General features: G+C 34.0%; 1 protein-coding gene and 2 long non-coding RNA genes across 3 annotated transcripts; 1 reads left to right on the top strand and 2 right to left on the bottom strand.

The window, feature by feature from the left end:
• Positions 1–4,747: 4,747 nt before the first annotated feature.
• LOC146943607 (uncharacterized) lies at positions 4,748–6,911 on the bottom strand. Its single transcript, XR_015025638.1, has 6 exons — positions 6,754–6,911; positions 6,203–6,261; positions 5,780–5,857; positions 5,387–5,625; positions 5,212–5,294; positions 4,748–4,865 (listed from the first exon to the last, which is right to left on the bottom strand). It is a non-coding gene; the product is annotated as an uncharacterized LOC146943607 (long non-coding RNA).
• A 38-nt stretch (positions 6,912–6,949) lies between these two features.
• Positions 6,950–17,926, bottom strand: LOC146943606 (putative sugar phosphate/phosphate translocator At1g48230). The gene is made up of 7 exons (XM_085741882.1): positions 17,671–17,926; positions 16,980–17,088; positions 16,750–16,781; positions 16,622–16,672; positions 7,537–7,584; positions 7,386–7,444; positions 6,950–7,198 (listed from the first exon to the last, which is right to left on the bottom strand). The coding sequence occupies exons 1-6, from the start codon at positions 17,739–17,741 to the stop codon at positions 7,402–7,404; spliced, it is 354 nt and encodes a 117-aa protein (XP_085598008.1). The 5' UTR covers positions 17,742–17,926; the 3' UTR covers positions 6,950–7,198; positions 7,386–7,401.
• A 388-nt stretch (positions 17,927–18,314) lies between these two features.
• Positions 18,315–20,574, top strand: LOC146943605 (uncharacterized). Its single transcript, XR_015028109.1, has 4 exons — positions 18,315–18,723; positions 18,859–18,978; positions 19,485–20,063; positions 20,220–20,574. It is a non-coding gene; the product is annotated as an uncharacterized LOC146943605 (long non-coding RNA).
• The last annotated feature ends 4,622 nt before the right edge of the window (positions 20,575–25,196 follow it).

Below are 25,196 nucleotides of genomic sequence, written 5' to 3'. Positions count from 1 at the left end.
TACCTCCTTAGTGATTGTATAACTTCTATAAACTTCTGGAAAAAAAAATAGAAAGAAAAGAAAAAGAAAAAAAAAATTATGAAAGAAGTTACAAACTACAGCACTACTTAGGGTGATTGCCGGAGTAGTGGAGGAAGGAGTGAGTCCCTCTCCGACTTCCTATGAAAAGGTGATATCCCCTAGGCATCTGTAGCCCCAAAAGAGACCAAAAGAAGAGAAAAATATGGTCCACAATTTAAAATTGAACCAACTTAAACTTAATTCCCTCCTTGCTTATATGGAATGAAAATGAGGTTTTTCTCGGTTGATGTACTGTTGGGGTTAGAACCTGTTTCCTCATAATACCTGTTTATACAGGAGCAAAGGGGATGCACTACACACACACACTCACTTAGTTTCTCTTGTTGGGTTGAATAGGAATCATAAGGGGCTCTTGAGGTTGTGATTAGTGTATGCTTAGGACAAGGCCTTGGAGGGAACATGTGTTTTAATTTTGTCATATACTTAAATGTTTTCTATGCTGCTATGTCTATGCCTTCTGCTTGAGGACAAGCAAAGTGTGGGGGAGTTTGATAAGTAGATTTATTACGTATTTTAATTAAGTTATTTAGTTTAATTCTATTTAGATTTAATTAGATTCTATGTGTTTTTATTTATATTTAAGAGCTTTTTACTTCAAAGAATCCAATATTATATTTCAGGATCAAATATATGATTTGCAAGGCTTGGAGCTAAAGAAAAGGGATTTGGAGCACAAAAATAGGAGATTTCCAAGATTTGGGACCGAAATATGCACTTGAAGAAATCAGAATTCGCTCCCCCAAGTCAGTGAAGGGCGCACGGCCCACGCCTGCAAGGCGCACGGCCGTGCGCGATTGCCAGCATCCCTTTTAGCTGCTTTTTGCTCCGAACAGCGGTTTTCTACGCAGCCTGCTTTGACGATAAAGCCCATGGATCTTCAGAGAATATTCCTTCAGTTATTTCTTAGGGCTTAAGTCATTAGTAGGCTATAAATAGAGAGCTTGTTCTCCTTGTTTTATCATCTTGAATTCTGAATATTGTATTGTGACAGAATACTATTTCTCAATAAAAGTTCTCGTTTTTATTCAATTGTTCTTATTATTTTCTTCTTATTCATTCATGGCAACACCAACCATGAGTGAGTAATTCCCTTAGACCTTGGGATTGTTGGGAGAGTCCTATGGCTTGATCCAGCAATCCTAATCTGAAACCCTAGTTTATGTAACCCTACTTTTCTTATCTAAATTCACCGTTCTTCACAACGATATTAACAAGTACCAAACTTTGGATGCGAACGCGGAGGGTTAGTACTTGTTAATTCGTTACCCTAGTTATTAAGGTGATGAATCGAACGAAGAAGTTTTAATAACCGAACAAGTGAATTTAGATAAGGATTGCGAAGCATGAGAATAGCCTAGTGAACCTTAGGACTTATAGAATCTCGTACATTCAAGGATCTTAATATAGGAGTTAGCCATGAGAATAGGTCTAACACCTTGAGAGACACACTCCCCGGATATCGAACGAAGAAGGGGATAGGCTTTAGAGAGATTCGTCCTTAGAAACTAGGATTTACATAAACAAGGATTAGGATTAGGATGTTAGGTCAACCATAGGATGAACCAATAATCCCTAGGTTGCCTTTAGCTATTGTTTTCAACCGTCGTTTAGATTACCTTGAAACCCTAATTACCGATTTCTCCCTAACCTTTACTACTTTTGATTGGAATTTAAATAACTCCCTGTGGATCGATACTCTCTCTTTATTACTACTACGGTAAACCCGTGCACTTGCGGATTTACGGTAACAGTAGTCATTTTAGTTTGATGTCAGGACCTCTAGGCAGGACCTGGACCCATTGCACCTGCTCGCAATCTCAACATTTCAGTCCTCTTGCTTCTCACCATTACTTCCACAAGCCATTCTGCACTTTCCCTGATCCCCAGCCTGCAACATTTCAAAGGAAAAAGTGATGTGAACCGGAAACGTAACAAAGAATTAGGAAAAAAAATCCCATAGACTACAGGACAATAACACAACTTCAAGGGTCTGTTCCCCTTTAAGATTTAAAAAATTTATACAACCTCTCACTTACCCATCATATGCTGACACGGCTTCAAACATGTAGACTCTTTCGTCATGCTTCTTTAAATCTAGATACCGAGCTAGTTCTTCAGATGATACTGCTTCAGGAAGATCCTGCAATAAGAAGAATGTTCAGCATGCAGCCATCATTGTGTTGATACACACACCAAAGAGGGCGAAAAAAATAGGATCACAACAATCGAGGAAACCAAACATTTTATAGGACAGGGAGTTTGACACTCGCTTGTTTGCTAATATCAAAAGAGGGGCTCCTTTGAGATCCTCATGTCGAAGCACCTTTTCTGGTAAATAGATCAGTTATTAAATTATCACTGTGCTGTTTAATTTCAACATATCTAGTACTATTGCAAACTTGCAACTGCAAGCCAACTCCTTAAAGAAGTATATATTTAGTTATTTACAAATACTAAAATAAAGTCTCACTAACCAAGTGCAGACTAAGTTCATGTTGAAGGATACGATGGTATAAACACAGTCAAAAAAGGTGGAAACTTGAAAGATGTTATCGCTAATATATTAATCTTGATGTACAATGCTGACATGAATAGAGAAAGAACATTTCAAATATCACTTAATAATATCTAAAAGTTTGTATACGTACCTATTTGATCCAAACGAAATATTTGAAATTGAAAGCTTATCTATGCTGCTATAAACCACATTCGAGCGCTTCAAAGTGTCATTGGTCCAAATGACTGAAACCATAACAAAAAATGCTAGGAGTGCAATGTGGACAAATATTTTCAGCCTGCACTTCAATTGAATAAGATAATGCAGTTAGTAGATAGAAAGGGTTGTATAAACAATCTTGAAGCTAATAAAATGTAAGCAATATCAACTATTATCGAAAATCGACTATCTATATTACTTATATTACTTCATCTTGCAGATTATTAATTTTGGTTACTTGGTTCTTAGAAATTTCATTGCTTTCCATCATTTGAAAATTGGGTTAGGTAACACATGGATGTTGAAATGGTATGTTTTGTGGTCTTTGAAATGAAAGCAATCCTGGTATGGTTTGGAGGTAGCTGAATTTCCTTTGTATGTTGACCACTAAATCAAGATCTTCTGCAATCTGAACACAACTTGTGATTTGATAACAATTCTCAAGAAATGTGAAATATTTGAGTAAATCGTGATTTTCGTCCCTAAATGTGTGGGACGGTGTGACTACGGTCCACAGATGTATTAAAATTGCAAAACAGAAAATCTGAGTGTATCTTTTGTCCGTAATTTTATGGACTAAATTGACTAACGGAAACTACATTTGAGGATCAAACTAACTAATAAAAGATACATTCAAAAACCAAACTGACTTAGTAAAGACACGTCATGTTTTAACACAGGCTGCTTGTAGAGTTGTACCCAAGGATTTGGTTAAGAACATCGATGCATCTTATAAGGATAATGAATTGACTGCAACTGAGTATATTGATGACATCTACAAGTATTACAAACTCTCTGAAGTAATGTTCTATGCTTTGTTATGTGTTTCTTCTCTATATATATCTCTACTTTTTTAACATTCTCTAATATTTTGACTTTGATGAATGACACAGGATGATGTTCGTGTGCATGATTACATGGTTTTACAGCCTGATATAAATGCTAAGATGAGATCAATTCTTATTGACTGGTTGATTGAAGTGTATAGGAAATTTGAACTCATGCCGGAAACTTTCTATCTGACTCAATATTTTTTGCCCATATTAGATGGATTTGGCTCTGATGATTTGTCAAAACATTACATATAAATTTTGTCAAAAAAGATATGCAGGCAATAACAATGATAGGGAATGAAGAAGGCATTCGAGGTTACTTGAAGGGTAACGTACCATAGGTTTGCATCGCTACGTATTAGGGCCATAACTTATAGAGTCGTCCAGCTCTTTGCTTATGAAATTTATAAGGTTAACTGTCAAGACTTGCAGCAGATGCTTTTTCAGGCATGACATCAACTTTTTTGAGTAATAACACTTCTCATTGGAAGGTTTAGTGCTTGTGCTAACACTCTTGAGCCACTTTCTTTCTTTCTTTCTTTTTGTAAAGTAACTTTTTATATTTTTCTCATACTTCAAATGTCAATATATCTTACTTTGTTTTGAATGTCAATATATTTTTGTAAAGTTACTTTGTTTGCTCAAAAAAAAAAAATATCTTACTTTGTTAATCATTTTCTTTAGATATTTCCCGTTTTAATGAAAAAAATTGTGGAAATCACCATGCATAAAACACATTATTCCATATAAACAACCAATCAACTAAGATATAACTTATTTACTATCATATAATTTTGGAAAAATAAAAACGTTAATAAGCTAATGCAGAAATTGAAGTAGCAGTAGTGTGGCTCAAGCATCAAATAATTGTTGTTCTTACCTCGAACACTGCACATGAGTATGTCATAGTTTCATCCAAGAAAAGTGCAAAGAGTTCATTACTCTACAAAGATCAAAGAAGAATATCTTGATTTAGTGTCAGAACTGTAAAAAATCACAGAAGGAAAAATTAGAAACATGGTCCATAATGTCTTAATTTATACCAGATCATAATGTCTAGAAATGTTACTTCTAGCCTGTGTGAGAGTATTTTTCCTTGAAATATGGTCCATGAAGAACTTTTAGACCAATATGCTTACCAAGAAAAAATTCAAGAGACCTTCATCTTTATCAACAAATGAAAAGTCCCCATTTATGTATGCATCTGCTAGGCCTAAATCTTCTTGTGTCATGATCTGAAAAACATGTACAGATGATTAAGTTTTACATCATTGCTATTTCTAACTACTTAATTTTAGTGTTTCATGACAGATAAACATGTCTTGTCTATGAAGCACCAACACAAACACAAACATCAAACATGACATTGACAATGAAATTGGCTATATATAACAGATAATTTGGCATTTCAATAATAATAAATAGAACCAACAAATTTTGCACTCTTTCAAATGAAAACATATTCTATAACATGAGATTGCAAGAAAGTGAGTCAATTGCTAATCAATTGCAATCTCTAGTATTTGTACTTCACACACTCTATTAAAAAAGGCTGAATCAAAGTGAGTGAGTAAACTGTACCCTTTTAAATTAAATTATTTGAGTGCGAGTATAAGATTTTGACCATTCTTTATGGCTAACCTTCATTAGGATTGATGTTGACACTGAAAAGGATAAAAAATTTAGGTATCAATAAATACTCAATAGATTAGCATTTCATTTACTCATTGCGTTTAAGAAATTGAAAGATACTTACTCAATCATGTACCACAAATAATCTGACTTATCCCAAGTCTGACTGAGCTGCTCCAAAACTCCATTTGTTGTCCAGGAACCACCTTCACCGGAGAAGGCAGGTTGAGATGCAACTATCTTTTCTACAATAACAATACTATCATTCCTAATTGTATCTCGTCTGGTATTAGCACTCCTCTAGCACAACATTCCGATCTCCGCTACATTGATTTACCTTCGTGTTGATTTTTATGGCTAACACTTCATCTCATACAACATTGCCAATGATATCAAACAATGCGCAGGAAGAAAGATAAGTTTCAAAGTAAAAAGAGTGTCTCGTATTGCAACGACGGAATTAAACATATTATTGTCATAATATTGTGTTCCAACAAAATGATGGAAATGCTGATACCTTTTTCAGATTCAAAATGCTTCTGAAGTGCAATAGCCCCGTCTGGGTGAATAACTACCATCCTTGTAATATCAATGACTGCATACAAAAAGCACACATGAAGTAAGAAAACCATTTTCCTTAAGACCAGAGAAGTTTACTGATTAAAAAGCAGGCATACTATAAAACAAATTTTATCCAATGGTTTTACAGAGATAACAGCACAACACAAGAAATAAAATTCAGAAACTTCAACTGACCAGGAAATATCATTGTGGTTGGCCAAAAACAATAAAACACACAAGACTCATATTATGCAGCACAAAAATCCATAGAGCTAGTTTCATGATTAATATGCTACTCTAAACCACTTATGCAAAATTACTTGAACCTCCAGGACTTCAAATACACTCAAATTTTACAGAAATTTAAATCCAAACTTACAAAAATTTAGTCACCTCTAACATTCAATCCAAAGAATTATGGAACCAAACCAATTTTTCCTGCAGCAGAAGTAGTAATCATATGACCAGATCAAAATCACCTTATATATAAAAAAAGTAAGTGCAAGATAAAAGATATTAAAAAGAGAATTGCCTTAATAGCTTCTTCTCTATATATGCTGCTTTTGACATAATTATCTTCCTGCAACACATCTGCTATTGCATTAGAGACCAAAGAAAACCTTATAAAACACACAAGAGAGACTCAAATTATGCAGAACAAAAATCCATAGAGCTAGTTTCATGATTGAAATGCTACTCTAAACCACTTATGCAATTACTTGAACCTTCAGGACTTCAAATACACTCAAATTTTACAGAAATTTAAATCCAAACGTACTAAAATTTAGTCACCTCTAACATTCAATCCAAAGAATTATGGAACCAAACCAATTTTTCCTGCAGCAGAAGTAGTAATCATATGACCAGATCAAAATCACCTTATATATGAAAAAGTAAGTGCAAGATAAAAGATATTTAAAATAGAATTGCCTCAATAGCTTCTTCTCTATATATGCTGCCCTTGAGAAAATTATCTTCCTGCAACACATCTGCTATTGCATTAGAGACCAAAGAAAACCTTATAAAACACACAAGAGAGACTCAAATTATGCAGCACAAAAATCCATAGAGCTAGTTTCATGATTAAAATGCTACTCTAAACTGCTTGAACCTTCATGACTTCAAATACAGTCAAATTTTACAGAAATTTAAATCCAAACTTACAAAAATTTAGTCACCTCTAACATTCAATCCAAAGAATTATGGAACCAAACCAATTTTTCCTGCAGCAGAAGTAGTAATTATATGACCAGATCAAAATCACCTTATATATAAAAAAGTAAGTGCAAGATAAAAGATATTAAAAAGAGAATTGCCTTAATAGCTTCTTCTCTATATATGCTGCTCTTGACATAATTATCTTCCTGCAACACATCTGCTATTGCATTAGAGACCAAAGAAAACCTTATAAAACACACAAGAGAGACTCAAATTATGCAGCACAAAAATCCATAGAGCTAGTTTCATGATTGAAATGCTACTTTAAACCACTTATGCAATTACTTGAACCTTCATGACTTCAAATACAGTCAAATTTTACAGAAATTTAAATCCAAACTTACAAAAATTTAGTCACCTCTAACATTCAATCCAAAGAATTATGGAACCAAACCAATTTTTCCTGCAGCAGAAGTAGTAATTATATGACCAGATCAAAATCACCTTATATATAAAAAAGTAGTGTAAGATAAAAGATAATAAAAAGAGAATTGCCTCAATAGCTTCTTCTCTATATATGCTGCTCTTGAGATAATTATCTTCCTGCAACACATCTGCTATTGCATTAGAGACCAAAGAAAACCTTATAAAACACACAAGAGAGACTCAAATTATGCAGCAAAAAAATCCATAGAGCTAGCTTCATGATTAAAATGCTACTCTAAACCACTTATGCAATTACTTGAACCTTCAGGACTTCAAATACACTCAAATTTTACAGAAATTTAAATCCAAACTTACAAAAATTTAGTCACCTCTAACATTCAATCCAAAGAATTATGGAATGTGACAATGGTTGGGAAATTAGAGATTGATACCTACACTTCCAAATCAGATTTCAGCTATTTTTTTATAGAAATTAGAATCCATATTTCGTATAGGAAGAAGTTCCTGAAAAACGCTCAACCATAATTATATACATACTGAAAGGTAATTATTATGAAGCATGAATCAGGAAGCACACATAAGAACTAACATTCATTTGATGTCATGTGAAACAATCGTCAACGCAACCTTATGCTACCTACATTGTTTAAATCAGCTCCACCCTATTGACACAACTTATTGGTATATCATGCATAACGGACTTGCTCTAATACATTGTTTAAATCAGCTCCACTCTGTTGACATAACTTATTGGTATATCATGCATAACGGACTTGCTCTAAGATTGATACCTATAAGCTACTAAATATTACAAAACATAATGAAATGGATATTAGATTAATTGAGTTATAAGCTACTAAATACTTGAACAAACACGGACAATGAACACAACATTGACTCATAGATACCGATAATAATTTTAGAAAATGAGAATGATTGAATGTAACAATAGATAGTGGTGCCCTCTCAATAAGCCTTTAATACGAAGTGTCCATGCTATATACCAATTACCTACACTACACTTGAACGCAACCTTATGCTACCTACACTTTTGGTGAGTCATAGATAGTCTAATTTATTGCCTTATTTAGTTTAGTTTTATTTAAGATTTAGTTTTATTTTATTGCATTTTATTTTATTTTAGAATATTTTACTTTAAATTGTCTTTTATTTTATTTTAGGAATGAATATATGGTGGAAGGTGCCTTGGAGCGAAAGAAAGAGGACTGGAGCAAATACAGTACAAAAATACGAAGATACGAGACAAAAATATGTCTCTACCAAGTCAGAAGCTTGGCACGACCGGGCCACCCCCAGAAGCCTCTTTTGCTGCTTTTCTTCGAGCCCAAGTTACTCCGTTGCAGCTTTACTGCTTTGCCCTTGTAGTTGCTTAGATTTTAAGTCAATTGTAAAGCTATAAATAGAGTAGCACTCCACCATAAACATTCATCTTTTGTTCTTAGAATAAAAGTTCACTTTTATATTATTGTTCTTTTACTTTATTGCTTTCTCTCTTCTTCCCTCATGTCTACAATGAACGTTAGTGAGTAGACTCTTCTTTGTCTTGGGATTATTGGAAAAGTCTAATGACATAATCCTAACGAACCAAGCTTAAACCCTAATTTCTATGTAACCCTAATTTCTAATCTAGATTCACCGTCTTAACGTGGATTAACAATTATCAAACTGTGGAAGCGAAAGCGGAGGGTTTGATAATCGTTAATCCATCATCCCAAACATCAATTCATAAAGCGAGAGCGGAGTCTTGATGTTGGAACAAGTGAATCTAGACAATAATTGCAAAACAGTGAAATAGTCTTTGCAATTATTGAGACAAAGAGTAGTTTCAATCCTCTATGCATCTTCTAGTAATCAAGTCAGCGAAATAGGCTTGGTTACTAGAAGTAAACTCTCACCGGACTTTCATCGGAAAGGTGAGGGGATAAGGGAAACCGGTCTTTAGAAATTAAGGTGTAAACCATGGAATTAGAAGTTTAAGTCTTGACAGTGAAATAGTCTTTGCAATTATTGAGACAAAGAGTAGTTTCAATCCTCTATGCATCTTCTAGTAATCAAGTCAGCGAAATAGGCTTGGTTACTAGAAGTAAACTCTCACCGGACTTTCATCGGAAAGGTGAGGGGATAAGGGAAACCGGTCTTTAGAAATTAAGGTGTAAACCATGGAATTAGAAGTTTAAGTCTTGTCTAGTGAAAGATTTGTTATTATGACAAACCGATAATCCCAAGGCTCTTTTATATTATTGTTATTTACTTTCAGCAATTAAACCCCTTTTTATAAACTTTTCTCTCTTCTAATCATTCTCTAAAAGTTAATTGAATTCACAACTCCCTAGCAGAACGATACTCTTCTTACTACTATTACTTCGATAGGCCGTGCACTTGCGGTTTGGCCCTATCAAGTTTTTGGCGCCGCTGCCGGGGAGTTGTTGTAATTTGATTAACTTTTTAATAGTGATTAGACTGAAAAAAAAATTCTTTTTCCTTATTTTATTTGATTTTATATATATAAAAAAAAAATCTTTTGCTTTATTTTATTTTATTCTATATTTTGTTTATATTTCTTTCCTAAATAAATATATATATATATATATATATATATATATATATCTTTCTTTCTCTCTCTCTCTCTCTCTCTCTCTCTCTCTCTCTCTCTCTCTCTCTCTCTCTCTCTCTCTCTCTCTCTTAATTTATTTATTTCTTTTTTCTATCTTTTAACGGTTTTGATTTCAGACATGGCTCAAAACTACTATCAATGGACTTCTACCCCTGTTTTACCTCCTTCAAGAGTTTATGGAATATTTGGTCATACCGGAGTTGAATGTCAACTAGGTAGTGTTGTTAGAAATCCTGAGCAAGTTGCTCAATTTAACCAAGGGTTTAGGAATAGTCAATTTTTTCAAGACCCTCAAAATTTTTTTGGACAACAAACAACACCACCCTGTTTTACAAACAACCGAGGAGTCCCTCAAAAATCCGACTTGGAACTTTTGATAGAAAATTTTGAATTAGATAACATCAGGCATAACCAAGAGTTTAAAGTCAAAGCTGGAATTTTGAATGACTCTCTCAATAGAGTGGATTCTCTTTTTACTCACAACAAAATGCTTGAGGCTCAAATCCCTCAAGTAGCCCAACAAGTAACCTCTTCCCCACAACCCTCCGGAGTCTTCCCGAGTCAAACTGAAACCAACCACAAAGGTCCGATAAATTCTATTACACTTAGGGATGATAAGAAATTAGAGGACCCTGTTGTAGAAACCAAGACAATTGAGGTTGGGGTAGAGAGTGAAAAACCAAACAGTGAGAAAGTTGTAGTAAAGAGTGAAAAGCTTAACATTCCACCACCATATAATCCAAATACTCCTTTACCACAAGGGTTTGATGAGTCTAAGTTAGATGAGCAGTTTAGGAAACTAATTGAAATAATTCAAAATAAGTTGCCATCTAAACTTAAGGATCCAGAGCGTTATGCCATACCATGTGTCATAGGATCAGAGAAAACAGAAAGAGCCATGTGTGACTTAGGAGATAGTGTCAGTTTGCTGCCATTGTCCCTTCATGAAAGATTGGGTATAGGATAGAGAAACCTATTGACCGTCAAGCTAATGACAATAAAAGAGCGCTTCGTGGGAGGCAACCCACGCATTTAATTGCTTTGTTTTGTTTGTTTTTCTTTGTTTTAAGTTGTTTTGTAGGTAAATGTCCAAGTGTGATTCGAAAAAACTGAAAAAAGAAAATTTTGAAGCCCCCTGACCAGAAGGTTGGCACGGCCCGTGCTAATGTTGGCACGGCCGTGCCAGTGTTTTGAAGACAAAAACCATGCCAAGCCACAGAATGTTGGCACGGCCCGTGCCAAGGGTGGCACGGCCGTGCCCGATATCTACCCACCTATAACCTTAAAAATTTTTCTTCTTCTTCCTCATTCTCAAACCCCAAACCTCTTTCATCTCCTAACCCTCTCTCAAAACCTCCATAACCATCCATCTTCAAACCTTCATATCTCCATCAAAACTCAACCAAACCAATTCAATTCTTCCACAAATCGATCACAAACTTCACCCAAACCACAAACAGCCAATCAAAAAAACTTTCAGCCACCCAAACCAATAATTCACCAAAACCCCACTCATTCAAAACCTAACCCAAAAACCACAAATCCTTCACCAATCTCATAAGCGAACTCATAAACCTTATTCAAACAAAAACCCCAACCCTAAACCAATTCTTTCCACCAAAAATCTTCCCGAACCCTAAACATTCAAGTCAACCCAAGGTCAAGGTCTAATGGCTTCAAGAAGAAGTGGTAAGGAACCAGCAAGGTCTCAAGGAGGACCTCCCTCAAAGAAGCAAGCACAAGTCAAGAATCATGGGATCAAGTTTAAGGACAACTCACAAAGGGATAGGTATAAAATTCTAATCTTTAAACCCTTGCATCCTTCTCGATATCATGATTCTCATACTTTGAATATGCTAGAGCTTAGAAATGATGCCTATAGGTTGATAGGAAGGCTAGGTTGGACTGATATGTTAGAACCTATGATGGATTATGAGAATTTCACCTACGAATTTTTGAGTTCCATTGTTTTTACTAAAGATAGGTTGAATTATGATAACCCTAACCATAGAGTTTCTTTTAGGCTAATGAATATTGATTATGATATGTCTCTTCAGCACTTTTGTGATGCCTTAGGTTTTGCAAACGAGGGGTATATCCATGATTCTTGAGATCCTAGCCTTAAGACGGTTGACTATCAACCCGTTGTCTTTTAGGAATGTATCACCGACCTTAGCTCCTTTGTCACTAGAGCCAATAAAGCTAGCAACATTCACAACCATGTACTTAGGTACCTTCAAAGGGTAATGGCTTGCACTATTTGGGGTAAAACCGAGCTAGGAAACACTAGAGCCGATGAGTTGTTCATGTTGTGGGCAATGCTCTATAAACCACCCCGTCAACACTTGTTTCTATTTGATTAATTACCTAGACTTTGTAGGTACTAGATCAGCCGGTATGGGAGACATAGTGGTGGGTGGCATCATTACATACATAGGTAGGCATTTTTGCATTGGTGAGGATGAGGGGATCAAACAAATTGAGGGAAACAATAGACACCCTCATTTCTATAAATTTTATCAAACCTCGTCCACCACTCTATCACCAACTCAAGTTTAATGTGCCTATCATGTTTTTACTTCCTAACCCATCTCGGACTAGCACCGAGGTGGAAGCAAATTTGTTGAATGTTGATGATGTGCAGGTTCTTAGTGAGCAAGATGATGATGAGGGAGACGATGCTAACTTGCACCATGATGTAGGAGAAGGTGCTAATTGCACCAAGAGGAAGAGCACCATGACTATGAAACCGGTAAGCTCGATGAAAATCAAAGATGGGCATGGATGCATAATAGAGTATGAAAGAGGTAGGAATGATGAGGATTAATGAGTTGTTTATATTGTGGAATATGCTTTTTAACCATCATATTAACATTTACTATTATTTGCTTGATTATCTTGTTTCAATTGTTAAAAAGAAACCGAATGATAAGGGTGATATAATGGTAGGTGGAATCATCACTTTGCTTGTTAGAAAGTTTGGGGTGAGTGTGAATCAAGGGATCAAGAGGATAGAGGGAAACTTTTGTCTAGACTTACATACTATCACTACTTTGTCCTTAAAACCCATGAACCTACTCACACTTACCAATATGAATGGAGAATTATTAGAGCTTATTGTTTGATTATTCTACCTAATCCGGACATAACTAATCCGGAGGTGGTGGAAAATTTGCTTTATGTTGGTACTAACCCACAGGTACATAATGATGGTGATGATGATGGTAATGAAGAGGAGGTAGGTGCAAACTTGCACCATGAACAAGAAACCGGTGGAAGCTATAATGATGAACGGCGGGCATGGATGCAAACCAAAGTTCAAAGAATAAGCACCGAGCAACAAAGATAAGGTGTTGAAAGGAACAATGTCCAAAGGAGCAATCGAATAAATGAAGAAAACAATCAAATGCTCCACAACATGATACAACACCTTCACCTCCAAAGGTCTACTTTATGAACTTCAATAAAATTGTGAGCTTTCATCTTCCTTTACTCTTTCTTCTTCCTCCTCTTCTTCTACTTCTACTCCTTCTTCTTCTTCTTCTTCTTCTTCTTCTTCTTCTTATTCTTCTTCTTCTTCTTCTTCTTCTTCTTCTTCTTCTTCTTCTTCTTCTTCTTCTTCTTCTTCTTCTTCTTTTATTTTTTCTTTTTGAATCATTGAGGACAATGCTTCCCCTAAGTGTGGGGGGGGGGGGGGGGGGGGGCTAATAAAGTGTCTAGAGTCGTAGTGTTCCCAAACTCCCTTGAACTTTATTCTTTTGTTTTGTTTTTATAGCAAGAGGCATGACTAGCAGCTTGTTTTTAATGTAAATATGGCATGAAAATTTTTGTTTTGTCTCTTCCTTAAAGGTTGCCTCTTGTACATGAAAGTAGTTTCTTGTGTTTCTTATGTTCTTGCTATACCCATATCTTGTTTTAATGTGAAAATTCTCCAATGAGAAAAGCACCCGGTTGCAATCCTTGAGTAAATGTATGAATAGGTATTTTAAGGAACGCGTTCTATCTTTAGTGTTAACTTAGACCCTTTAAAGTCTTAAGAGTAAACGTAGTATAAGTTTGTGTGGGAAATTAATCAAATTGTTCTTAATTGTTATATTCTTATTAATTTGTTAATGTTAAATGGGGCGGGAGAATGACAACAACATGTGGGGGAAAGGATAATCCCTAACTTCCTAATTGTGGTGGTGACTCCCTAATTTAAACTTAATGTGAAACAAACTCATCAATGCTAGGGGGAAGGGACAATTACATCCAAAAAGACTTCCTACGCGGAGATGAAACAAATAAATAATTTTGCAGCACTGCTTAGGGTGATTTTGAATCTAGGGGGAAAGGACAATTACATCTGAGAAGACTTCCTACGAGGATAGATATCCCCTAAGCATCTGCAGCCCCTTGTGCTTAATTGTTAAATTAATTCAATCTTAACTTTAATTCCCATCACTCTTATATGAAATGAAGAAAGGACTTTTCTCGGTTACTTTAGCATTAAGGATAGAACATGTTCCTCATAATATCTGTCTTATACAGGAGCAAGAAAAGGGTTGGACTGCACACACACACTCACTTAAGACTTGATGTTGGGTAGAATAGGTTCATGAGGAATATTTGAGATTGTAATTAGTGTACTTGGGACAAAACCTTTCTTTGAGACTTATGTTTTTAATATTGCCATAATAATCTTTTAGTTGCTGCTATGTCCATTGCCTTTTGCTTGAGGACAAGCAAAGATTCAAGTGTGGGGGAGTTTGATGAGTCATAGATAGTCTGATTTATTGCCTTATTTAGTTTAGTTTTATTTAAGATTTAGTTTTATTTTATTGCATTTTATTTTCTTTTAGAATATTTTACTTTAAATTGTCTTTTATTTTATTTTAGGAATGAATATATGGTGGAAGGTGCCTTGGAGCGAAAGAAAGAGGACTGGAGCAAATACAGTACAAAAATACGAAGATACGAGACAAAAATATGTCTCTACCAAGTCAGAAGCTTGGCACGGCCCGTGCCAACATGTGGCACGGCCGTGCCACCCCCAGAAGCCTCTTTTGCTGCTTTTCTTCGAGCCCAAGTTACCCCGTTGCAGCTTTACTGCTTTGCCCTTGTAGTTGCTTAGATTTTAAGTCAATTGTAAAGCTATAAATAGAGTAGCACTCCACCATAAACATTCATCTTTTGTTCTTAGAATAAAAGTTCACTTTTATATTATTGTTCTTTTACTTTATTGCTTTCTCTCTTCTTCCCCCATGTCTACAATGAACGTTAGTGAGTAGACTCTTCTTTGTCTTGGGATTATTGGAAAAGTCTAATGACATAATCCTAACGAACCAAGCTTAAACCCTAATTTCTATGCAACCCTAATTTCTAATCTAGATTCACCGTCTTAACGTGGATTAACAATTATCAAACTGTGGAAGCGAAAGCGGAGGGTTTGATAATCGTTAATCCATCATCCCAAACATCAATTCATAAAGCGAGAGCGGAGTCTTGATGTTGGAACAAGTGAATCTAGACAATAATTGCAAAACAGTGAAATAGTCTTTGCAATTATTGAGACAAAGAGTAGTTTCAATCCTCTATGCATCTTCTAGTAATCAAGTCAGCGAAATAGGCTTGGTTACTAGAAGTAAACTCTCACCAGACTTTCATCGGAAAGGTGAGGGGCTAAGGGAAACCGGTCTTTAGAAATTAAGGTGTAAACCATGGAATTAGAAGTTTAAGTCTTGTCTAGTGAAAGATTTGTTATTATGACAAACCGATAATCCCAAGGCTCTTTTATATTATTGTTATTTACTTTCAGCAATTAAACCCCTTTTTTTTATAAACTTTTCTCTCTTCTAATCATTCTCTAAAAGTTAATTGAATTCACAACTCCCTAACGGAACGATACTCTTCTTACTACTATTACTTCGATAGGCCGTGCACTTGCGGTTTGGCCCTATCAACTTTCTAAGATTGATACCTACATTGTTTGCATCAGCTCGACCCTCCATTTCATGCTTGTGTTCCCTGCTGCACTTGCTCTAAGGTTGGTTTTCTTATTTTATCTAAATGTTATTATTGATCACATTGAATTTCATTACGAAAAAAAAAATTCTAGCACATTGTTACAAAAGTTTATAGTCAGTTTATGTGACTTACTAATCAGTTACTCTTCTATAGATTCTAAGCTCATGGATTTTAGAATGAAGCCAAGTAATTGGCTCATGTTTAAAGATCTTTTCTTCTATAAAGATAAACATGTTTCTCTCTACTGCTGAGAACTTTAGGCTCATGTTTATACACCCCAAGCTACTTAAACTCCCCCAATAAAGCAAACACACCAATGGACTGCAAAACATAACAGGCTAAAACCATAACTGAAACACCTAAAACTGTTATGCAAATCCCCTCAATATTAAGATTTCTACATGCATTTAAGATCAAATATATGAATGGTTATATCTTTTGTGCTATTTTATATACCTTTTGGAGCAAAAATCCATGAGAAGTGTGCAATCATTCAATCAACATTAGGAGTATGGCAGAACTCCATTTAGAGCAATATCATCAACTGCTTACCACAGACTTGGTGCAAAGAAGGCGCTTATAGGAACCACACAAGTTACATATCTGCATACCAAACATTTTGTGAGAAGCCAGAAGTATTACACGAAATATAAAACAGGGTGTCTATGTAGAATTCTTACATATGAATTGTCATTTTAACAGGTGCTACAACCTGCATAAATTGAAATGATGAAAAAGATAAATCATCCAGTTAATTCAGTCATATTTCAAGAAAGGCAGATGTATATTACAAAAAAGCTAGTCCACTGCAATAAACCAATGTCCACGAAAGGAAATAGAATGAGCAAAACATATTACAGTGGAAGATAAATCACAAAACATATTCGTTGGGAAATCCACAAACCCTTACCTTGTTATACAAAATAACACCTGAGGAAAGGGAAATGTAAACCAGAAGGTAGATGTAGGTCAGCAAATGCTGCCTACTCATTAATGTCGCCATGACTGGCATATCGATCCTGCAAAACATAATGCAATCTAGTATTTGAAAGATCTCCAGACATAAAAACACAAGTTATCACTATTTATTATCATTGTGGTACATCCAACTTAATTAAAAATGAAATTTTTCTCCAAAGACCCATGTTACTATCAAAGGGAATGAGACAAAAATCATGATGAAAACATAACTCATTCAAACATATAGAAACAAACTCTTTAATTTGGTTTACGGAAAGGAACACAACCCAAAAAACCAATAAACACAAAATCAAAAAACAACAAAACCAAAACTGAAGTTTTGAAGACATGCAATAACAAAGCAAACAACAAACCGAAATCAACAAACAACAAACCAAATCACCATCGAATAAAAAAAATCTGGAAAAACCCAAAACAAAAAAAAATCAAACCGATTAAAGGGGGAAAGAACATACTGAATCGATTAAAACAAAGAAAGAAGGAACCGCATCGATTAAGAAGTTAAAATACATTAGTTAATCGATTAAGAAGGAACCGCATCGCACAAAGAAAGAAGGAAAATAAAGAAACCACAAAATCAACACAAAAAAGGAACATGCATGGCATAAGAGGTAACGAACCTAGATGGCGAGATCGTTGGGAAGGATAACGGCGCCGGTGACGGTGTCGGAGATGATGCGTTTCCGGTCATGGCGGTTGTTTATTTAGGGATTTTGAATTTGATTTTGGGGGTTTTGTGAAGGGTTGAATTGGAGAAGAAGTGTTTTGGGTTGACGGAAAACATGGAAGAATTGGGGAAGAAGTGGGAATAGTGGGAATAGTGGTAAGAAACGAAACAGCGCTGATAGATGAAACGAATGAAATGAAGTAAGTAGTGGGAATTTCATACCACTCCATATATATATAGAAGGAAAGAGGCATTTACTAATTTACAAAAATACCCTCAGAAGGGCAAAATCGTCAAAAGCACGGACAAAGATTGTCCTATTTAGTTTAGTAGATAAAAACTAACTCAATCTCCTGAGATTTTATTTTCTCCATTTTTTAAAAAGATTTTTGTGTGTGTGTCTATATATATATCCTTTATTATTAAAGCCTAACTTGATGTGCTAGCAGTGTTGCCCTAATCACTCCCATTTTTCCCTCTCAAATCACGTAATTAATGCTAATCTAACCTGCCAACTGCACACTTAATCTCAGTCGTTCCTTTCATGACCTTTCATGTACTTAGATAAACTTGGCTTTTACACTTCCCCATCCCTTATACTGTTTGACGTGCAGCTCTAGACAAATTAGCATTTACTGTTTGATACTTTCAATTAAAAAAAAAAAAAAAGCATTCTCTCAATCGCTTCTCCTAATTCAATTTTTTTGGTTTGCTGAAATCAGAATTGTTGCTCTTTCTCTCTCATTCTCCCTTCTCCTATCTCAGTATCTGATTATATTCTCTCCATTCTCTCAATCGCTGTTGCTCTCCTCTCTCAATTGTTGTTATTCTCTTCTTCCTCTCCCTCAAAGAACAACAATATATTGATCCTCATCCTCTCTGGTTCCGGCCACCTGCCCGTAAACCACTGCAAGATTAAGAGTGAACGGATCCAAATCTCAAAATCAATTGTTTGTTTCAACCAATGAAAATACATTTAATTTGTTGAGTAATTCTATTTCTCCAGGTACTCCAACTATCTCCATCTGTTGTGTGCTATTTTTTTAATTTCAAAATAAAAAATGTGTTTGTTTCTGTTTCATTTTTTTTATCGTGAATTCTATACTATTTGATCGTGTGTTTCTGTTTCATTTGAATTAAGGTTAAATTACTTAAATGAATTCAATTTCTGGACCAAATTCACGGAAGAATGAGTTTGTAGAGGAAACAAACAGCAACTGTCAGACAAGAACACATTCAAAGATTTTCTTCCTTTGGTCTGGTAATCCACATCTCTGTCTCTCTCGCATTCTCTCTAATATAAATTTTGATAAAGAAAATCAGAATGTATTTTGATGTTTATAATGATTTGTGTCACTAATACTTTCTATTTAGTGTTTTAACATAACGAAAATCAGCATGTATTTTAATGTTTATAGACTATAGTTTATCTATTTTTTCTTCTGACATGTTTTCTACATGGATTCATATTGATATAAATATGTACTTATTGCATTAGATGATGAATGATGCAGATCTATTTTGTTCTTGCATTCAATATGTGGTTTTAAGGTTCCCTCATTCCATTTTAATTTGAATTTTTATGCGGATCAACAACTTTTATAATCTATGATTTTGATATCTTGCTTTTTAAAATGACATCTCTAACTTTGATAATTTTCTGTTGTCTATTAATTTCATAAAGTGTGTGTTTGCTGATTGATAAAAATTAATCTGTAAAACAATGTCAGGGGACAAATGCTAATCCCACTTATAACTCTTTAATAGGGTGTCAATTTTCCATCCAAGAGTAATTTCAGAGGGAAAAAATGGCAGCCTCATGTATTGAAAATGCATTCTGGTAAGTTGTTTAATAGATGGAATGAGATGTGGAAGCATATGTTGAGGCCAATCTCCTAAGCTACAGTTACACAAAGCCATGACACAAAATATATTCATCATGAGGTCAAAAAAGAAAATGAGGTGACTGGAGATAGTTGTTGTGCTGTAGCATCTTTGCTAAATATAGATTTCCTACCCTGTTCAAGATCTCGATAGCTGCTTGGATGTTTTATGGTTAGTGATTAAGTTTGATTGTAGTATGTTTTTCTTTGCTTACCCTAGAAGAGTGTTTCCTTTGGTTTTTTAAGGTGTGTTATGGCTGCAATTTTCGTTGCAGCTTTGGATCTGTCTTGAGGTGTGTTAAGGTTGTTATTCTATAAACCAAACAAGGTTTTCTGTCAAAACCTTGCTCTTCTTCTTTTCTTCAAAGGTTATAGATCCTAATAATGAATAATAAGTAATCCAAATGCTTCGGAACTGTAGCTGGTCATCGCAGTTGGGTATTCTCTATTTGAAAACATCAAGGTATGATGCTTATCACTTACTATTATCTGTTTGCTTTGCTTTGATGTGATCAAAGGCAATTAACATATATGTATTTGGTATCCCCGTTTTGAATTTGATAATATGTACTTAGTTGATAAAAACCACTAATAACAATATCCTTCACTATCTTTTCAGGAAGATATATAATGGTTGATGCAGCAGGATACTTATAAGTGAATTTGAACATCGAAATGTACTCAAAAATGGAAGTTGCGTTGAGCTTGAAAAACTAAGAGACTAATACAAATCTCTTTGTTAATTGTTGTGATTTTGATTTTCCCTTTTCACATGTTCAGTGCCAATGAATATTCAAGATTACTATGAAGTGTCAATGTATAAAATTACGGTGAAACTGTGTACATTTCATATAGAATTTAATATCTCAAATGTAAGCGAGCATTTTATATACGTGTGTGATTTTGTTAATGGTATTGATTCTGGTGTATACATTGAATTGGATGTGAGAAGTGGTTGTATAGCATTCACAAAATGATTTTGATATGATGCAATTTTATGCTCATTGCAGAGAATTGTTTGATCTTTGGATGAGAATGTCTCATGATATTTTTGAAGCTGTTATCTTATGTTTTGCTTTTAGACATGCCTTATGTCATTCATGTCTCAACAGAGAAAGAAAATACATGATATTATGACAAATAATTTTCTATTAGGCATGTATATGGACTGCATCAGAATTGTAGACCATTTAAAGCACATGGTTGCTGCCATGTTGACACCATATTTTGAGGTAACTTGAGGGCTTATGAAGTTAAATTTTCTAGAAGTTGCCCGTTTCAATTAGGACTCATCAAGCTATATAGGCATATAGTTCGATTAAGCCAAGAACAACAACCTGTTAAAAAAAAAGCCAAGAACAACAATGAACACATAAAGGTGCACTGCTTCATTGCAATCACTCCTTTTGGTTCTGAACTTAACAAGATTGCTTCAAGTTGTGTTCCAATGCTTATAGTTAATACAACTTTTATTTATCTTTTATGTAAAAATGGATCAGCTTTCATTTCAAACAAGCATTTTCTTTTTTGTATTCATTATAATAATTAGCATTTATCACACTGATTGTACCAAGATTGAATCATAATAAGATGGACAAAAGAAGTGTAAAGATATCTTCAAGAAATGGGGTTTCAATTCAAGAAAATTCACACTGATATTAAATTTACATGTTGTAATTCAAATTCATTCGAAGAAGCCAAGATTTCTTCAAGGAAATACTTTTTAGTGAATTATTTCGAGCTAGCATTTGAAACAGAAGTATTTATATGGCTTAAAACTATGAGTAATGATATGTGGACAATCATTTGATGACAACTTTTGTTGACGACCATATTTGTCTCTCTTTTCACTGATCAAAACTAATATAGAGAGGGGTAAAGGAAGAGAGTGGATAAGTACATCACGTGAATATGATAGAAAAAGTTATCTAAAAGTTGTCATAAAATGGTTGTACATATATCATTTCTCTAAAATTATATAGGACGGAGGATTAAAATCACTTGCAGATAACGATGATAAACTACTCTAATTATGTACATCACAATGTCAGATTAATTTGTTTAAATATTTATGTCAACAATAAACTAAAGTGATGACAAGTTGTTTAATCAATTATGTCATTCTTAAATGTGTAAAATTTCCATGATAAGGGGGAATTTTGTGGTAAACTTACTGTGTTCCATATCATATATTTTATTAATTTGGATGTCATATAATATAGTTTAGAGAAATACTAACGACATTCTCTTCTGAACACTCTGTTAATAACAAATTAAATATCAATCGTTATAAAATACTAGAGTGTTCGACTATAGCACGGGTCAAGAGTATAGTGTGTGTGTGTGTGTGTCTATATATATATATATATATATATATATATATATAGAGAGAGAGAGAGAGAGAGAGAGAGAGAGAGGGTGTATCAAATGAGAGAAGTGTTACAATGAGAGGATGAGAGCCGTTATTTATGTCCATTGGATCCAATTTAATGGTTGAGATTAAAAGATCCCTTTTAGTGGAACACGTGACTTCTTTTTCCAATAAAACATACACTCACGCGCCAGCTTTTGTTGTTTTCAGTAATGTCTTCTTCTTCCCTAAAAAAATCAATGTCTTCCTCTTCCTTTGCTTTGCTTCCAAATCAAGATGGACCCAAGATATTAAAAGTCAAAATAAAAAAGTCACTCGATTTATCTCTCATTTATAGATATTTGTCTCCATAATTCTATCATTGTTTGATTTCTTGCCGCAGTTTTCACAACTCTCTTAATTTATATTCCTCTCTTCTTTAATATATGATGAATCATAGTTTGAGAATTTGCTTTGTTGTGCCATATCCAGCAAAGCCATGAAAATTGCCGATTGGGCTTTGACACACACACACACACACACACATATATATATGTGTATATATATATATATATATATATATATATATATATATATATATATATATATATATATGGGGGGTTTGCTAGAACACACCCACTACTTTTTATGTGGGAGTGTTTTAGCAAAGCTACAATTAACCACTTTTTAGTTATTTACTTGCTAAAACACTCCCACATAAAAACTAGTGGGTGTGTTCTAGCAAATGCCTATAGGATTTGCTAGAACACACCCACTTGTTATTGTTAGAAGGTGTGTTATAGCAACATACACCTTAGGGTGTATTTAACCACTTTTTAGTTATTTACTTGCTAAAACACTCCCACATAAAAAGTAGTGGGTGTGTTCTAGCAAACCCCTATATATATATATTAGAAGAAATTAATATTTTTAAATTGGGTTTGTATCAAAATTTCTGGTTTTTCCACACTGTTATAAAGTGCTGCAATAGCCTAAATTTGTAATTGAAAATTACAACAATAATTTCCCTTCACCCTTTTCCTTTTTATTTTAGTTGTTGATTTCTTTATCAATAAATATTCGGGAGTTAAATAAATTTTGTACTAGTTTCTTTAATATTTGCCTTTGTTATTATGGGTTTCGATGTCTTTCAAGTTGAATCCAAAAAATAATTTAAATTTGTTAAATTCAGAGAAAGACAGGTTTGCAGTTTCCATGAGAAGAGAAGTACACCCTCCGATCACTATTATAAGCAAAAAAACTACATTTTAGATTCATTCATTAAATGATGTATGTGGTTCATAATAAAGACCACATGCATTATTTAATGAATGAATCTAAAATGTAGTTTTTTGCTTATAATAGTGACCGGAGGGTGTAAGTTGTTGATGGAAGAAGGAAGGAAGAGAGTTTAATGCGCGTGTGTATGTTTTATTGGAAAGAGAAGTCACGTGTTCCACTAAAAGGGGTCTTTTAATCTCAACCATTAAATTGAATCCAATGGACATAAATAACTCCTCTCATCCTCTCATTATAACACTTCCTCTCATTTGATACATCCCCATATATATATATATATATATATATATATATATATATATATATATATATATATATATATTGTGTGCATTCCTAATTCTCAATATACCTATTTATTTTCTCTCTCAAACTCTCTTCCCACAATTCTCAATCGTAAAAATCAGGGTTTTGCATATCGTAAAAGTAAAATAGGCTATAGATAAATATGAAATAGTTGTTTCGGAAAAATAAGGCTATAGATAAATATGAAATAGTTGTTTCGGAAAAATAGAAACTAACTCAATCTCCTGAGATTTTATTTTCTCTATTTTTTTAAAAAATATTTGTGTGTGTGCGTGTGTGTGTCTATACATGCATTTCATTTTGAATTCAGTTCGTTTTCTCATTGATTTTGTGTTTAGGTTTTGAAATTTGGGGGGGGGGGGGGGGGGGGGGGGGGGGGGGTGTGTTTCCATTCCCATGATCTATATTTAAATTCTTGTTCTGATTTGGTGGTTAAATTTGGGGGTGGGGGTGAATTTTATTCGATTTCTTTGTCCCCGCTCAAATGAAATTGATTATTTCATCAAGATTTTATCATGCTGAATGAAAAGGTGCTGAATAAGATTTGAAGAATTTGGAAGATGAATGAGCGTGAGAAGAGAGTGGAGAACGGTGAAAAGAATTCAAGAGAGAGAACTAGTGGGACCCAATAAAATATTAAAAAGTGTGAAATTTAATATAAAAAACAATCATTTAAACGTCAATTACAAGTTTATCCCCTAGTTTTTTCTTTTTCAAAAAACAAAACAAGGGTCTTTTTGCTCATAGCAAAAAGGTGTATATTTCTAACATAGTCCTTCATAAAAAAAATGGTGGGTCTATTATAGCAAAACCCAAATATAATATTAGCAATTTTGAAAGGTAAGTGATGTTATGTAGATGAAGACCGAATCAAGAAAGGTAAGGAGGAAGATAAAAGGTTCACGCGAAGAAAGGGGTAAAATGGAACCAAGTGTGCGTGATAGTCATTTAATAGTATTTTTTAATCTCAACCACTTAGTTTTGATCCAAGGGCCGAAAATCATTCCTATCATTCTCACATAAGTATAACATTCTTACTTGATATGCCATATATATTTGCTATATTAGTGGTCTCGTTAAAAAACACCATTTGTTAGAATTGTTACAATTTAAAAGTCATAAATATCTATTCGTATGTTTTAATAAAAATCAAAACTTTTAATAAAATGTTTTTCATAATTTACATGTGTTAACGTAATAAAACGGAAAAACATGTCCGTTTTATGTCAGTATAATATAAATACAATTATAAAAGAGATTTACAAAGCTGCATAATCTTTTTTTCCTTTTTAAATAAAAACTAACTCAATCTCCTGAGATTTTATTTTCTCTATTTTTTTAAAAAAGATTTGTGTGTGTGTGTGTGTGTGTGTGTATATATATTGTGTGCATTCCTAATTCTCAATATACCTATTTATTTGCTCTCTCAAACTCTCTTCCCACAATTCTCAATAGTAAAAATCAGGGTTTTCTCAATCGTAAAAATCAGGGTTTTGCATATCCTAAAAGTAAAATAGGCTATAGATAAATATGAAATAGTTGTTTCGAAAAAATAAGGTTATAGATAAATATGAAATAATTGTTTCGGAAAAATAGAAACTAACTCAATCTCCTGAGATTTTATTTTCTCTATTTTTTTAAAAA

Source organism: Medicago sativa, chromosome 2 (assembly GCF_051527215.1).
Source record: "Medicago sativa cultivar Bolivia chromosome 2, Bolivia_mono, whole genome shotgun sequence".
In the NCBI taxonomy this organism is placed as follows: Eukaryota; Viridiplantae; Streptophyta; class Magnoliopsida; order Fabales; family Fabaceae; genus Medicago; species Medicago sativa.
This window is presented reverse-complemented; position numbering and strand designations above follow the sequence as displayed.

Excerpts from the sequence above, each read along its gene's own strand:
- LOC146943606 (XM_085741882.1), bottom strand. The coding sequence starts at position 17,741 with ATGACCGGAAACGCATCATCTCCGACACCGTCACCGGCGCCGTTATCC. Across the intron at positions 16,673-16,749 it reads GTTAAAATGACAATTCATAT|ATATGTAACTTGTGTGGTTC; the intron begins GTAAGAATTCTA and ends TTTGGTATGCAG. Across the intron at positions 7,445-7,536 it reads ATAGAGAAGAAGCTATTGAG|GAAAAATTGGTTTGGTTCCA; the intron begins GCAATTCTCTTT and ends CTTCTGCTGCAG.